Genomic DNA, 16267 nt, shown 5'->3' with positions numbered 1-16267 from the left:
TATTTAATCATCAGATCAACTCTGATCCTCATCAATTACGGGTGGCACTGGGCGAGTGTGTGAGCAACCTCTGACTTTGAACTGCAGGCAAACCCTCCAGTGTCTGACCGAGTGGAGGACCTGGCCTCTCTGCAGTATCTGAATGAGTCGAGCGTGATGCACTCCCTGCGGCAGCGATACGGTGGCAACCTGGTGCACACACACGCTGGACCCAGCATGGTGGTTATTAACCCCATTAGTGCCCCCTCGATGTACTCGGAGAAGGTAGGCTGCAGCTTGTGGTGTATAATCACACATCTGTTTCACATGAACAGATTGTGAGATTGTAATCACCATGCAATAAAGTCAAGGTGCTATTTGATATACGCAACTGCTTCTCTGCCTCTTTGGCTACGATCCAGGTAATGCAGATGTTCAAAGGCTGTAGAAGGGAGGATACTGCCCCTCACATTTACAGCATGGCCCAGGCCGCCTATAGAAATCTCCTGACAACTCGCCGGGATCAGTCCATTGTCCTGCTGGGAAAGAGCGGCAGTGGCAAGACCACCAACTGTCAACACATCATCCAATATCTGCTCACCATTGCTGGCAGCACCAACAAAACCTTCTCCAGTGGGTTACAAAGGATCCAGACGCAGAATGAGAAATAAGTCTGATGTATTGCACGCTGTTGTTACGTCCTACGAGTGACTCTGTTTGTCTTTGTCTGTCTGTAGCAGAGAAATGGCAGGCGGTCTACACAGTTTTGGAGGCTTTCGGAAACGCCTCCACCTGTATGAACGGGAACGCAAGCCGCTTCTCTTACGTCGTTTCTTTGGACTTTGACCAGGCGGGTCAGATGACCTCAGCCTCCATCCAGGTATATGATAATCAAACACATGTTCATTTATAAAATGAATCCATTTTTTTTTTATTTTTTTTTTTGTCACAGTAGTTGTATGAGGAACTGACATATTGTTAGTGCTGCTGGAGGTGTGCACAGTCAGCCTGTTTTCCCAGAACCAGCATAAGACAGACGATGCTCACTATCAGTGACAACACAGCTATCACTCAAAAAAATGCTGATTTAATAAAAATATACCTATAACTCCCACAATATCTTTAAGCATATGTTTTCTGCTATATCTCTTTGTGAGCTGTAAACTGAAGTGTACAGTTCCCTTCGCCTCATGAGAATCCTGCAAGTGTCCCATCCTTCCTTCCTTTGCCTCTCAGACTATGCTTCTGGAGAAGGTGAGGGTGACCAGAAGACCGGAAGGAGAGTCCACTTTTAACGTCTTTTACTACCTCATGGCAGGAGCGGACAGCTCTCTGAGGTCAGGTTTGAAATCACACAGTACACTACACCATTTCATTTCATTGAATGGGCATTGTCTTCCCGGATGCTTTTAATAACCTGGACAGAAACAGAAGCAATGTTGATGTTGTCTTTGTTTTTTGTCATTTCGTCAGAACGGAGCTGCATCTCAACCACTTTGCTGAAAACAATGCATTTGGAATCATGCCTCAGACAAAGGTACCTCTTTCAACAGCCACACGTAACAAAAAGTTATTACGTATTATACCATTTATAAAGCTGAATGTGCAACAATTGCAGCAATTTTTTAAGAATGCTGGTAGTTGTTTTGTCTGGCAGCAAAAAAGATTCCCCTTATATCGGGTGTGCCCTTGCTCCAACATTTATTAACATTTGTTTTTGTTTGTTTTTAGTGTTTTGAGTGTTCAGTCATTTCACTGTACATGATGCTTGTCACATATAATATTATATTACAGTGTCATTATAAGCTGGTCTTTTTCTGAGCCTCATTTTAAAGAACATGGAGTAACATCTGTCTTTATATTCACATCTGCCTGAGGTCAAAAACATCTGACAAACATCAGTCTGCCTCAGCACAGCGTACCCCGCCTTGGAAAAGGCAAATGCTATAAAATGACATTTCTACAGTAGAACTGAAAGTAGATCAGAGATTGTATTTTCAGTCGATTTTGCAAATCCTTGTTTTACTCATTATTTTAATACATGCTTTGAATAACTCTTATCTTTATTTCAGCGCTGAAATCATTTTTATTTTGAATATATGTGTCATATGTGTTAGACTGAGGAGAAGCAGCGGGCCTCTCAGCAGTTTTCCAAGCTTCAAGCAGCAATGAAGGTTCTGGGAATGAGTGGTGACGAGCAGAAGGCCTTCTGGCTCGTCCTCGGGGCCATTTGCCATCTCGGAGCAGCAGGAGCTACCAAGGGTGAGACATCATCTTTGATTTGTACAACACTGAAAACGAGATGACATGTATTCTCCCCAGTGGAAATCATTTTAGTGACTCTGTATGTCATAAATATAAAGCGTGCGTTACGTCACTGTAGGTAACACTCTGTGTGTGATGCAAGGCGGCTGTAAGTCTGATCACTGAGGTATGCATTTGCACCTTAAAAGCATCAGGTTGTTGGACTGCTTCCCCCACACTCATTCAAACATCAAAATAAAGATGATTGGTAAGAGGAAATAAGGTCAACTGTATCAGTGTCCTGGTGGTTACGGAACGGCGTCTGCTTTTGACAGACGAGAGGACAAGCAATTCAAAATATCTACTGGAATTATTGGGGACACAGACACCTTAACATAGATTGAACCTAATTGAGTAGGACTGACACTTCTTTTCGGTCAAACCTTATAAATCCTCATATAATTGTCTTGTTTCACAAGTTTTTGTAGGAGCACGCACTTTTTGAAGATACCCATCTGCTGCGACTCAATTCACAAACATTTATTTTGTCTTTCCTATAACCTTTTCGCTAGTGACAACAAAAACATAACATTAGCAAGCAAACAATTAGTTACCAAAACAATCTCACAAACAAGGAGGGGAAGAAAAGATGAACTGAATAGTTAGATACATAATATATGAATAATGTACACAGGGTTAGCATTAGAATTAAATGAGCACAACAAACATGATAGTGTTTATCATCTCCTCTTATAAACATGTAAACAACCTCTTCCATAACATGACGAGACTAGGATTTGATAATTAAATGTTGTACAGATAGGTTTTAAAAAGAAATCACCATTTCACTTTATGCATGTTATGTTATCAAAAACATATACACATGATGCAAACTTTAGAAATGAGACAGAATTAATTCAATTAATCCAGAGGTAACAGAATATCTGATAAATATATACGTACACCTTAAAGTTGCCGTGTGTAACTTCTCTTGATTTTTTCATCTGGAAATGATTTGTCAAGCAATACTATCAGTCCTGACTGAGGGAGCGTTTGTGTATGCAGCTGCAGTGGGTGGGTGGGGACTAGAATAATTTATCCTGTTGAGCAACTGAACGACTGGGTTTTGTCAGTAGTAGAATTCACCTCAGAAACTTTTTATTGGTGTTTCTTTGTGTTTTCAGTCATACTCCAACCTATTTACAGCCATATTTAGGTCTATTTTAAAGGACCTTCAAAGCTAGCACTACAATTGAAGAATGTTCTAAATGACCTGTTGTTTTGAGTCTGGTTTACTTTAACTGCAGTGTGTTCTTATACTGGGTTTTTGCAGGGATCAGTTCATGTCCATCCTCATGCTAGGTTACTTTACATATGATATGATAACATATTAGCAGGGTCTTTTGGGGCCTCTTGTGGCTTGCTGCTAAATTGTGGATATATAAATTTAGAGGCTGAAAAAGGCCTCCTGTGACCCATCTGTTGGTCCTGGCAGTACCTGAATTAGACTAAGGGCTGATTTTGTGACATTACTTGAACCCCAGTCAACCTCACTGAGTCATTGAAATCAGGAATCCCATTCTGACCCTAAGGTCCGACAGAACATTTGTCTTGTCATAAGAATTTATTAGGGATCAACAATCCTCTTGTACGTGAGAAAAAAAAAAATGGTTCCTGTCTCTGAAGCTGTTTAAATGATGAAATCTGAGGTAAGAGGGTTTGATTTTATTGTTTCAGCTCTGAAGTAGTAGATCTGCCTCTCATAGCATGTGACCTCCATTTTAAAATTAGATATCTGCCATTTACAAAGGCTGACGCTGCCCACAAGATTGTTTTATTATGGATGAGGTGAGTTTTACTCATATTTTATTCCTTAATATGAAGGACACGTTGGCTTTTTAAGGACACAGTTGCCTTCCCATACAGAGATTTATAGCTTTTTATTTATTTCCATCAAATGCCATTTCTTCCTGGTGATGCATAAGTGATTTTAAAGATTTAACAATGTTAAACTGAGGACACTTAAAAAATGTATATGAATTGTCCTGATCAATGGCAGCTGTAGAGTAAACAAAGCCTACTTGGTGAACGCTTAGCACATATTTAAGGCTGTATAGTGGCAGTATTTGTGGATTTATGTTTGATCACGTTCCACCCCCTGCGTCCATTGTAATCGTTAGTCACTTAGGCAGAATTGTTTGCCAAACCATTTTCAGTGATTCCCTCCAGCTAACTGCCAGTCAGTTTCATGGCAAATAATATTGCCCTGTGCAGCATCTGCTGTTAGGAATACAGCAACTAAACATTTTTACCGAAATGCAAATCACTGGGTGACATATGGACTTATGCAATGAAATTAAATTAAATAGAAATAAAATATAATACAGTAAGACAGTATAAGATAAGAAAAGATACTCCTTTATTAGTTCCACAATGGGAAAATGTCCCAACATCACATCTATGAATGTAGAATATAGCAATATATAGACCATAGACTATGAAGACATAGACGAGAATAAAATAAAATAAATAGGTTTCTGGTGGTAGTGCAGTTTCACAGATCAACACAAGAGGGCAGCAATGATCTCTGCTCCACTACCGCTAATTTAAGGAACCGTCTGAAATGAACTTGCTTTTCTATCTTCCCTGCACTGTCGACACTATTGTCACACTGATAAGTGTAGATAAAAAAAGCCATAGCATGCACTCAGGCTGCTTTTTAAGTGCAAATGTACAAATGTGGATTTATTTTATCTGCTTTAGACATACACTCAATGTTTTCCAAAAACACTTATATTGGCAACCGCAATTTCCTCTTTTTGACTTTTTTTTTTTTTAATTAGAATTTAAGCTTCATCAAAGCAAGTAGGTCTTTGCTCGTCTTTACACTTTCTGTGGTTATCGTCATGAAAAGAATGCAGAGCCACTGATGAAGCAGATAGAGCCCACCACTCTGTGTGAAATCCCTCTGTTATAAGTCTCAGAAGATTCCACTTCATGGTGGATTAAAATTAAAGTTTGCAGTCATATCTGCATGTTTCCAGCACTCAACCAGTAGATTAAAGAGAAACATGTATTTCCCCAACAGCTTTTTTATGTAAATAAATGAATGATGTGCCCCAATTATATGCTTTTATTCACATGTTGCTAAAAGAGGCAATTGTTGCTTCTTTTTTTATTTGCTTTTTAACCTCAAATGGAACAATGAATTGAGCATTTTTAGAGTTTATATGAGGTACTGTCTGCGCTTGTGTGCGACCCCTGCTGACCCCTGCTGGCCCCTGCTCCAGGAACAAGCTTGAGACGAGGAGGGTTGCATTAATGAACACATGGCTGTCAGTTGGAACACACAGATAGCCTTTGGAAACTGAAGTTTTAAACTGCTCACGTTTCTTGCACTAACGTCTGTAGAAAAATTCGCATTTTGAGCTGACTGGTACACAGGAGCTGCTGGCTTGTTTGGTAGGATCAGGATTTAAAACAAAACGAAATCACAAAATAACACAAAATAACCCACTGATGGAGGCAGCAGTGGATCTATAACTCCTGCATGCTGTGATTTAAAATTGCTGATTTGCAGGGAGTAAATGGTTTACGAATCAGCACAAACCTTTATTTTCAGGTCGTAAAAGGCTAATTGCACAGAAAAGTGGCAAACGATGTAGATTAGCCTTTTGTTAAGTGGTCAAGAGGAGAGGACTGGTTCTCAGCACTGGAGTCACACAGCAAAGACAGTGCTGATTATGTGTTAGTACCTCATGTAGCCACACTTCCAAAAACCTGAACTATCCCTTAAAACAGGGGTGTCAAAATCAAATGACCTGGGGGCCAATGAGCATCTAGTCTGGTCAAGAGGGGGCCGGTCTAGAGAAAAAAAGTGGAAAAACTATAGCTGCCTTTTTCTTATCAATAGTTATATTTCAGATTAGATTAGATTACACTTTATTGATCCCACAACGGGGAAATTCACTTGTGCAGTAGCATACATGTTACAAAGGACAGAACAGAATGGCTGAATTTCCCAGCCACAAGCATGTTTGGCAAAAAGAATCATGCTTTTAGTGCACATTCTCATCGGCTGTGTTAGTGTCAGCTTGACCAGAAATATAACCATAACCTGTCCAAAACATGACGTGTGTCACAAAGCGTTTTCGTGCTTGTGTCTTAGCCGGCAGGAAACAGTTTGCGCGTCACGAGTGGGCCCAGAAGGCAGCCTACCTGCTGGGCTGCACCCTGGAAGAGCTCTCCTCCGCCATCTTCAAGCACCAGGCCAAGGGCAGCCTGCCCAGAGGAGGGGGTGCTGGTCGACAGGCTTCTGAGGAAAATGGCTCGGCAGACGCAGGTACTCCTCACTCCACATTTACCGACATGCTCTTTCTTCTCCATTCCTCACAACTCCCCCACCCACTTACACACACACACACACACACACACACACACACACACGCACCACAAACACAAACCTTTTCTTTCCCTGTCTTTGTCACTTTCTCTCTGTTTCCACACACATTCGCTTCTGCTCCTCATCACCCGAGGGAAATTGCACGCTCCGGAGAAAGTGAAGCTTATCTTAGTAATGAATACCGCAGCTTTTACAATGCCTATTGACAGATAAGTACACACACTACGTAGGGACAAGCAATTTTGGTCCTTCTCTTTATTCATTGTCCTTGAAATCATAATTGCCTCACATTGATTTCTTTCACATGTGCAGGTCCTTTGACTTCCATCTTGTCTGAGGCATACTTTGAAGGGCAGGAGGAGACAGTTCAAATTCTATCACAGCAGCAATGGACAGACTTGACCTCTGTTTCACCCTCCCTGTATCTGCAGTCACATATGAATTTACAGTTATAGATGTAAAAATACCCCCCCGAACACTCTAGACTCAACATTTTGTGTGACAGTGGAATGAATTAGGAGAGCTTAACAGGTGGCCATTGCCGCCAGGCACAGACGTAAGTATGTGCTGTTTGAGATGACCGTTTCGGAAACACCTGAGTCCCTAAATGACATTGCTTTACGGAGATAATTTCAGACCCAGTTTGAAGACTTCTTGTGTTATATGCAGATGGAGACTGTGTTTTTAGTTTGCTCTTTCTGACTTGCTCCGTGTCTGTTTTTTATTTCAGGATCTAAGGCTACAGCCATGGACTGTTTAGACGCCATGGCATCAGGACTTTACTCTGAAGTCTTCACTGTCCTTATTTCCCTAATAAACCGGTTAGTATTTCGGTTCCAGTTGTTTGAACTGTATAAGCTGCATGTCATGGTTCCATCATTTATATAGTATAATACACAACAGTCAAACTCAATTACAGAAATTAAAAACTGTGTCCAAGTCGAGGACAAGATGAGGTCACCATAACATAAATAACAAAATTCAGAACAAAGCAAGCTTTTAGGTTAAATAAAGAAACAAATCAGAGATCAAATTTAAAATGAAAGATGTGTCATGTAAAGATATATTAGTGAACGCAATGGATAAAAAATGTACTGATTTGCCCACGGACTAGCCTCAGACAATCTAAATATCCATAGTGGATGCCTTTCAAAGTTATATACGCATCAGTTGGAGTACTCACAATAGGACATAAATGTAGAAGAGCCTTAAACACTGTGTGATTTTGTTTTTTAATGGGTTTCCATTGAAATCAGCAGTATAGAAATACAATGTCTGTCTGTCTCACCTGATTTCCTGTGATGTATTTCAGTAGAACAGCACAAACAATTTGCTGCATAATATTTACTATACATAAAAATGTAAAAGATACAAATGAAGGACTGAGCCTCCTTTAACCCCCCATTTGGTTCCGGCCCTGTGTTTTCAAAGTCCAATTTAACAATTTCATTTGTTTATTTCTTTTACAGGCAAGGTCTTTGTGCGGTATGTGTGTCAATGGAGGAGCAAGAAAGACATGTCGCATGTGGTACAATAGTGTGCACCTCATTTGACCCATATTTCCTTTTAATTGTCATTGATGATGACGTGGCAAATTGAATTTAACTATATGTAGTGTAGCAAAACTAGCTTTACCCTGTTTTATTTGGGGATTAACAATGACAAGACAATGCTGTACACCCTGTACTTTTCCATACAACATACCACTACAATAACGACGCTCTGCCAATTATATTAGTGAACTTGGGCCACACTGGACGCATGAACATCGGCATCACTGAACGTCTTGCTATTCATTTCAGGCCAGTTAACACTGCCCATGTGAGACATGCTTTTCAGGTGCATCTCCATGTGTTCTTGAGATTAGAGACAAATTGCTTTTGTTTCATCAGGAAAAACAGATGGAGAAAATGATATTTACTTCTACATCTGCTATAAATGTGCAACAAACACGTCTTTTTCCCATTTCAAATTAAAAGCACTCTGATATATCAGTCTCTTTGATCCCTAGAACGTTTTATAGTGAAATATTTGCAGGATCGCAAAAATGCAGCTTCATACTGGAGTAAAAAGGAAGTGATAATCATAGAACTTCACATGATGTGATCTCAGAAGATAAATGGTAGAGAAGTAAAGGTTCATCTAGTTTTTTTTTTTATATATACATATATTTTTGTTTTGTTTTTTCATCTGACATGAGATATTAACATTGTTTTGGATATTTTATATTCCGTGTCACAATTTCCGTAAAATGTCAAATATATACTGTATAATTTTCATTACATTTGATTTGAAAGTCAGATGTTGACAACACATATTAATATTTAAAAATACTGTACATTGTTAGACATTATGATGTTCTGGACCTTTTGCTTAAGGACACTTTTTGTACTTCTTGGGGTTTGTATTGAGAAACTCTGATGTCTGAACACTGAATACATTTAAACAGATGTTTAAAAGCAAAACATTTTCAGATTTTATTTTACTTTTTTTCTTCTTGTGTTGTTTTAATTGTTTCTCTTAAGATTTGATTTGACTATTAGAAGTTCATGACTTTATCCTACAACATTATTACATGTATGTTTTTATAGGGACATTTTGCTGTTTATTTTTCTTTTTTGTTCAAAAAAAAAAAAATGCATTAGATAGTTAGGACGTATAAGAGGATATTTGCATTTGGATTATGGTTGTTATATGCAGTGAATGTCATTAATGGAAATGTTACTTCAAGTATCAACAGTTTGTGTGTTTGTCTTGTTGTGCTGCAGGGCCTTGAAGTCCAGCCAGAACTCCCTGTGTTCTCTTCTCATTGTGGACACACCGGGCTTTCAGAACCCCAGGCTGGGGAAGCGTGAGTGCGGTGCAACCTTTGAGGACCTCTGTCACAACTACACTCAAGAACGGCTACAAACGCTCTTCTACCAACGCACCTTTGTGCAGGAGCTGGAGAGATACAAAGAGGTAAACGCGTGTGAACTGTTGTGCACCGTGCACACGCGTACACTCCATGCAGAAACTGTCCAGACACCATTCCTGGGAGCACAATATTTTCACCACACCTTGAGAGAATGTCTTTATATCTGGTATTCATGTTCAGTTGCACTCAAGGACGAACTGAATAAATTCTGGTGGTCAAGTTCAAGGCCACTGTGACTGTGCCTTGTAAACATTTTATCTCAGCAAATCCTTCAGGGAATCCTTTCCAATTTGGCATTCACATGATTTGGATTTTTCAAAGTCATAGTTCAAGGTCACATTGACCTCATGTTTCTTTTGAATGCGATATATAACCTCATGTACCTGATGAAAATTACATCACATAGGATACTTCGTTAAGAAGACTGTTTTTACTTAATTTTGTGTAGTTGTTCACAACTTACTAACAGCCAAGTTAATTAACATATTTTTTAAAGGCAATTTTGCAAAGTGATAAAAAAAAAAAAAAATTAAAATCCTTACTATTTGTTAGTTGTTTCAGAATTATTGTGGCCCACCTGCAGTACCTATTTGAACCAATGTGCTACAGCCCACAGTTGTCACAGTCATTTAATTAAAGAAACATTTCCTAATAAACATCGAGATGCAAAACATTGCCATAAAGTGAGACAGTGTGCAGCATTTTGTGTTTGCTGTCGCTATAGTCCTACACACCTGTCTCTTGGAATAGACGTGCAAAGTATTGTGTTGATAAATGATAATGCAAGTAAATACATTATACATTATTGGATTAGTTCATCATTAATCACTATTTGTTTTCAAAGAAAATTGGGATAAATCAAGATGCATGAGATAATTGTCGCCCTTGGACAATCATAGTGGAATCACTCCTTCTGAGAGTCCGATATCAATCAATCAATACCAATAAATAAACAGCCCAATACACGACTCAGCTAAAATGCTCATGCTGATTTTTTTATTTACATTTTTACAGGGTGTGCATAGTAAAGCGTGCAAAAACTCAGGATTTTTGGATTGTATCGGATTTTGTATTACTGATTTTGACCAGTATTGGACCGATACTGATGAATATATGAACTGATGAATGACGAAAATAATGATTATTTTAGAGCTGCAACACAAAAACACGTGAAGAAAAGGAAGGGTATGAAAAACCTTTGAACGCACAGCGTTGTCATTTTCTCCCCCTCTCTTCCCCCTAACCCTCTCTCTCTCTCCCCTTTTGTCTCTGACTTTCTCACTAATATATCAACTTCAATATCGCATGTGTTCACACATCAGATACGCCATCCCTCCCACCTGTCACGAGCCGTGACAAGCCAAAGTAGTTCACATGTTAGACTTTCTCATTAGCGATGCCAGACTTCACCTCCTCTGCTGACATCAAAGTGAAGTCACTCACAGCTGCCGTCGGGAGACAAACTCACATGCACAGCCCAGCAGCGCCGTTTCTCCATGATTTAAGGAACTATTCTTCTTCTGTCCTCCTGTTTCTGACCATAGTTATCCCTGAGAAACTCTGTTATTAAAGCATTAGATCATCACTGCAGCCTGAACTGTAATCTTAAAAGCTCTTTTTATTTAAAATATGTCTGAAAGCACACTAAAATTAATCATCTTATTACTTTTAACACCGCTGCGAGGAAGCATTCTGGGGTTTTCCCACCCACATCCTTTCCCTGCATGGGCGAAAAAGGGATTTTGAGTGAAATGAAGTTTTGCATAAAATAGTGTAGCTGTAATTCTTGCTTCATCTGTGCATCTCGATAAATATAAGAAGCCGTGAAAGTGTCATTGAAAAGTGGGTCACGCTCATTTAAAACGGCACACGGTATCTACAGTGGCAGTGACAGACAGGTGAACGTGTGATTCACGCACCATCAGGAATAGGCTTTATATTTTTGAACTTCCTCCAGTGTGCAGTCTAATCTGACCAATTTTACATCTTTCTAAAAGCATAAATACACTAAGCATGTGAACAAATGTGATTTCTGATCACTAGTTTCACTTAATTTTCAGTGGGTTGGTCATTTTTACCGCTCAAAAATGACCCTCATAGGAAATAAATCCAACAGAAGGTAAAACATATTCACCCACCCACACATTCACAAACCTTCTTTCTATCTTTCAATTCATGTTTTTTTTCAATTCAAATGCACCGGTCACATTTGACCAGGGGTGTCCAAACCCTAACCTGCTGTATTCAAGTACTGGGATCACAGGTTCCCTCAGTAAATACTCTTTAAATAACACATTTGGACTGTATCTATCTGTCATTAAACTTCCGTGACATTAAATATCAGCTTCATTTTAAAGAGTCAGAATCTGAAGTGCACATGAGAATACGCTGCTTATTTTCCTGCCTTCCACTAATTGACCAGTTGCAATTTCAGTGACCAATGTTGTTGCCCAGTGTTGCTCTACCTTTACATCAGGGGTTTCAAATGTATGGCCCCAGGATGAATTTGTGTTTTTTTTCACATTATGATTAGAATCTAATCTAATTTTTTAGTTACAGATACCTGTAAATGGTTAATTTAATGTAAAACAAAGGGAAACATTTGGAGTGCTTGTTGTTAGTAGGTTATGATGCTATTATTTGACTGGTCCTGCCCACTTGAGATCAAATTGTGCAGTATGTGGCCACTGAACTAAAAATGAGTTTGACATCCCTGCTTTACATTGATGTCTTGCACACAGATTTTGTTTCAGTGATGTTTTTATATAAATATATATATATATATATATAAATCTAGCACAATAAGTAAGGACATTTGTATGTGGTGGATTAATTCATATGTCTGGTGGAACCAACTGTGAGCAGACCTGCATTCAGCCACTGAAACTGAAATATGGGAGAATTCAAGGAACACTGAATGAAGGTCAAATGACCTGCCTCTCTTAGCGGCTGCTGTGTGGATAGTTTTGTATGTTCTCTGCACAGTCTGTGTCCAGAGCAGAGAACCACCACCACCGACAACAACAACAACAAAAATTCGACTACTTCTCAGTCAATTTGAACACTGGCATCCGTCACACCAAACATCTCATGCACCTCACACTTTGTCACCCTGACCTGCCATATTCCCGTTTTGCTCTAGTGAAGGTAACTTAGTTTATTTTCACTTTATTCCAGAAAAGCTATCATCTGTAACAGTAATGACATTTTCCTTTCGATTCGCCTATAGGAGAAATAGCCTCTATAAATGCCAAGTGTTCTTATTATAATAAATGTGTTGATGCTTTTTTAGTTTTTCATTTAATATGCTATTATTTTCAATAAAATGCTTGTATATTATTTCAACATCCATAATAAACCTAGGAAACAACTGAACTCTAGTTGTCTGCAACTACATTATGCCGTGACAAAACATAACGTGAAGTTTCACATCTTCTTGTATGTCCAGATGTCTACATTAGCATATACTGTATGTAGCGCAACATTGAAATAAACAGATTACATTTACAAGTCAGTATCAGGGCAGCCTATGGCCAAGTGGACAGGGAACTTGGCTTGCTGGTTCAAATCCCGACCACTTCTGAGCAATTGATTGAGTGAACTTGACTTATGTGGAGTTGGACCAGTTACATTCGAGAAGTTGTTTTCGACGGCATGTTTGGATTACTTCTTGAAGACCAAACATTTTCACCTCGTCCAAGAGGCTTGTTCACCTCAGAAGTGAGTTCCGTTCAGAATTCAGGAAGCCTCTTCACTGTTCGCTGTTTCTACACTCCTCAAGATACTCTGTCCTTGGTGACCGAGGACCTTCACAGACCTGGTCCAACTGTTGATTCAGAGTTTCAAGTGTACCTCAAAGGGTTCTTCTGCACTGTTGGGCGTTAGGATCTGTATCGTGTGTTACCATCTTTTCATCCTCTTGAGCACCACACTGGAATTGAGTTATTTTATTTTATTTTGTCCTCGAAATCTTACATATTTATGATCGAGTCAACAAATGGATTTACTCGATATCAGAACCTTTTTGGTTAAAGATCACGTGTTTGTCAATGGCCATAGAAATGTATAAAGCCAGGGCTTCAAACTGCCTGGATGTACTTTAAAGAAAAAAAAAACAAAAAACTTAAAATCTAAAGACTCACCAGACCTTATCTGTCTTTCTTTAGGAGAACATCGAGCTCGCTTTAGATGACCCAGAGCCCAGCACCTCTCTCTCTGTCGCAGTGGTAGACCAAGCCTCAAGTCAAGCACTGGTAAGATCAATGCAACTCTATTGTGTTTCTGTTTTGTTTTTCCCACCTGCATAGTCACTAACTAGATTTATTTATACACATTGTATTGTCTGCATCAGATCTTTTGCTTAATGTGAGTTTTCATTTATTGAATTGTGGATTTGTGTGCGTGTGTGTAGCGGCTAGAAAGAGAGTGTAGCAGCAGGAAAAGAAAGGTTATACAATTGACTCCAAGGAAGAAAATCAATGTTTGGCCTTTGCGGCCTGTGATCTGCACCATGGAAACAGAAATGGCAGAGTTTAGAGAGTCATAGATCACTTTGGGTAGAATTTCCAATATGTTAGGTTTGAGTGCTTTACTTTTAAAATGGCCCCCACTCTAATGGGAATGGTGGCAGTGGACTGTGCTACATCACAGACAAAACTGAAAGAAGATCATTTTATTTATTTATTTTTTATTTATTTTGTGTATTGTCTAGTTTTCTGTTACAAAGGGCTTTATTACCTCAATTCATGACAGACCTCATAGTTCAGTCAGGACATCTCCACTATGGTGACACATTTTTCGCGTTGTGGGTTAAGTTTCCATGGCAGGTTTCCCAGCGTGGATTCAGGATTTATATTTATGTCAATCACTCAGTTGAGACGTTGTTTATTTTCGTCAGTTGTAATCACAGACCTCAAGAATTGGACACATATTCTTTAAGTTCCGAAGTCTCATGGTTTTTGAAATCAGAGTGTCACTTACTAGAAATAAGAAATAAGCCAGCTCCTTTGTCTCAAGGGGAAACATTGACTTTTTGAGGTAACTCCAAATGTTTACGTTGTCTAACAGTTCATAAGTACATCATACACCACAAATAAAAGCTCCCCAAAAAACCAAAGCTTTCACATTATATTACCTTTTTTCTGACTAGAAGTTGGCAAAGCTAAACTGAAGTACATACCCTGTTTATGGATTTGTAATTATGGTTTAGTATCGTAAGAGCAGACTGCGATGACAAGGACTGAAGAACAGTGACCTCATTATTGTGGCTACATTATGTTTGGGATTGTGTATCAGGTTATGCATATGGTATGAATACTAATATATGAGCTGCACAGGCCAATAAAATGACATTTATGTCGCTGGTATCATAAGAAGAGGGCAACAAAGGCTTTCCTCATACTCTCAGGATCACCAGTACTGCGGTGGCTTTTCTTTTCTTCCCTGTGTTCACACTAATTAAAATACTAATTGTATTATGCTTTAATTCCTTCTCGCCTGCCTCCTGTCACATTCATGAACTCCCTTTTTTATTTCCTCTTAGATTATAAGGGAAGTGCTAAATAGATGATGCTATTATTGCAGCAACTGCTGAAGGCCATAGAAACCACAAATGCTTTTGAAACTCCAAATTTGAGTGTTAATACTAGGGAGTAATAGTAGTTCAGGATTTTTGTATGTGTGGCTGTACTCGCCTCTTGTGCCGACAGGAGGCTTGAGACATGGACGCTCACTCTCTGTGAAAATAAACAGTAGCTTTTGGCAGGGAAAAACTGATTTTTGCCTCATGACGAAAGAATCCACTAATGAGATCCATGCCATCTTAAATCTATGATAGTTTAAGAATATATTTGCCATTTTATCTCACTATAAGATGGACTTTTCTGACCGTAAACTGATGTTTATGTCACTTTGTAAACTGCTCACTGCTAGCATTGGTCCCTAGAGGAAGAAGTTCATAGAGAAATTCAATAAATGTCATCAAGGCACACCGTTTTGTTGCTTAGGCACACATGAAATCCCTAATTAGGATTTATGGCAGATTAGTTGCAAGTCCAGTAAAGGATATCTAACATAGATAAGATAATCAGCTCTAAACAGTAGGTGAGTTTATATCAGCCTGTTTTATGTGTGCACTTTTGATTTGTACATAAGAAAATCTGAATGGAAAAACAGAAAATTCCAAAACAATCTTGAAAGGGAGGTGAAAAGGTTATGGAAAATAGTTATTCCTCAAATAACCCAATGCTTATTTTCCTTTTTTCTGCTGTTCTTTAAATGATGGTGGTACATGTCTCTGATATTTCCACATTTGTTTGACAGGTACGGACAGTTCGGACAGAGGAGGCTCGGGGCCTGTTGTGGCTGATGGAGGAGGAGGCGGTGCAGCCTGGTGGATCAGAGCAAACACTGTTAGGACGTCTCTTTAGCTACTATGGACCTGCTGAGGGCGAGAGTAAAGGCAAGGAAGGGCAAAAAAAAAAAAAATTTCAATTTGAAGGTGCTATATATCAGAACCTTATTATATCAAGACATAAAAGCCAGTGTTAATTCATAAAAGATTAAGGAAACATGTTAAAATAAAATACTGGCATGGAGGATAAAGTGGTAGAAGATGGATGGATGGATAGATGGCTTCACTGATAACAGTTTTGCAGCCAGTATATTCCTTACTTTAACTATTTCCTATTTATAGATTCATTTTGTGTCATAAGTATGTGTTTTTT

The 16267-nt window shown here is 38.9% G+C and overlaps 1 protein-coding gene across 4 annotated transcripts in view; it reads left to right on the top strand.

Annotated features, from left to right (window-relative positions):
• LOC122779530 (unconventional myosin-XVIIIa-like) overlaps nucleotides 1–16267 on the top strand; it is an 87851-nt gene that overhangs the window by 24513 nt on the left and 47071 nt on the right. For all 4 annotated transcript variants that reach the window (XM_044041983.1, XM_044041984.1, XM_044041982.1 and 1 more), the window contains 11 exons: nucleotides 88–264; nucleotides 402–612; nucleotides 717–859; nucleotides 1216–1316; nucleotides 1453–1516; nucleotides 2097–2241; nucleotides 6392–6565; nucleotides 7356–7446; nucleotides 9394–9586; nucleotides 13709–13795; nucleotides 15864–16002. In XM_044041983.1, the coding sequence (XP_043897918.1) occupies nucleotides 88–264; nucleotides 402–612; nucleotides 717–859; nucleotides 1216–1316; nucleotides 1453–1516; nucleotides 2097–2241; nucleotides 6392–6565; nucleotides 7356–7446; nucleotides 9394–9586; nucleotides 13709–13795; nucleotides 15864–16002 (1525 nt within the window). The remainder of the gene's footprint in view (nucleotides 1–87; nucleotides 265–401; nucleotides 613–716; nucleotides 860–1215; nucleotides 1317–1452; nucleotides 1517–2096; nucleotides 2242–6391; nucleotides 6566–7355; nucleotides 7447–9393; nucleotides 9587–13708; nucleotides 13796–15863; nucleotides 16003–16267) is intronic.

This window comes from Solea senegalensis, linkage group LG13 (genome assembly GCF_019176455.1).
Source record: "Solea senegalensis isolate Sse05_10M linkage group LG13, IFAPA_SoseM_1, whole genome shotgun sequence".
In the NCBI taxonomy this organism is placed as follows: Eukaryota; Metazoa; Chordata; class Actinopteri; order Pleuronectiformes; family Soleidae; genus Solea; species Solea senegalensis.
The sequence above is the reverse complement of the archived record's forward strand: the minus strand, read 5'-3'. Positions and strand labels throughout refer to the sequence as shown.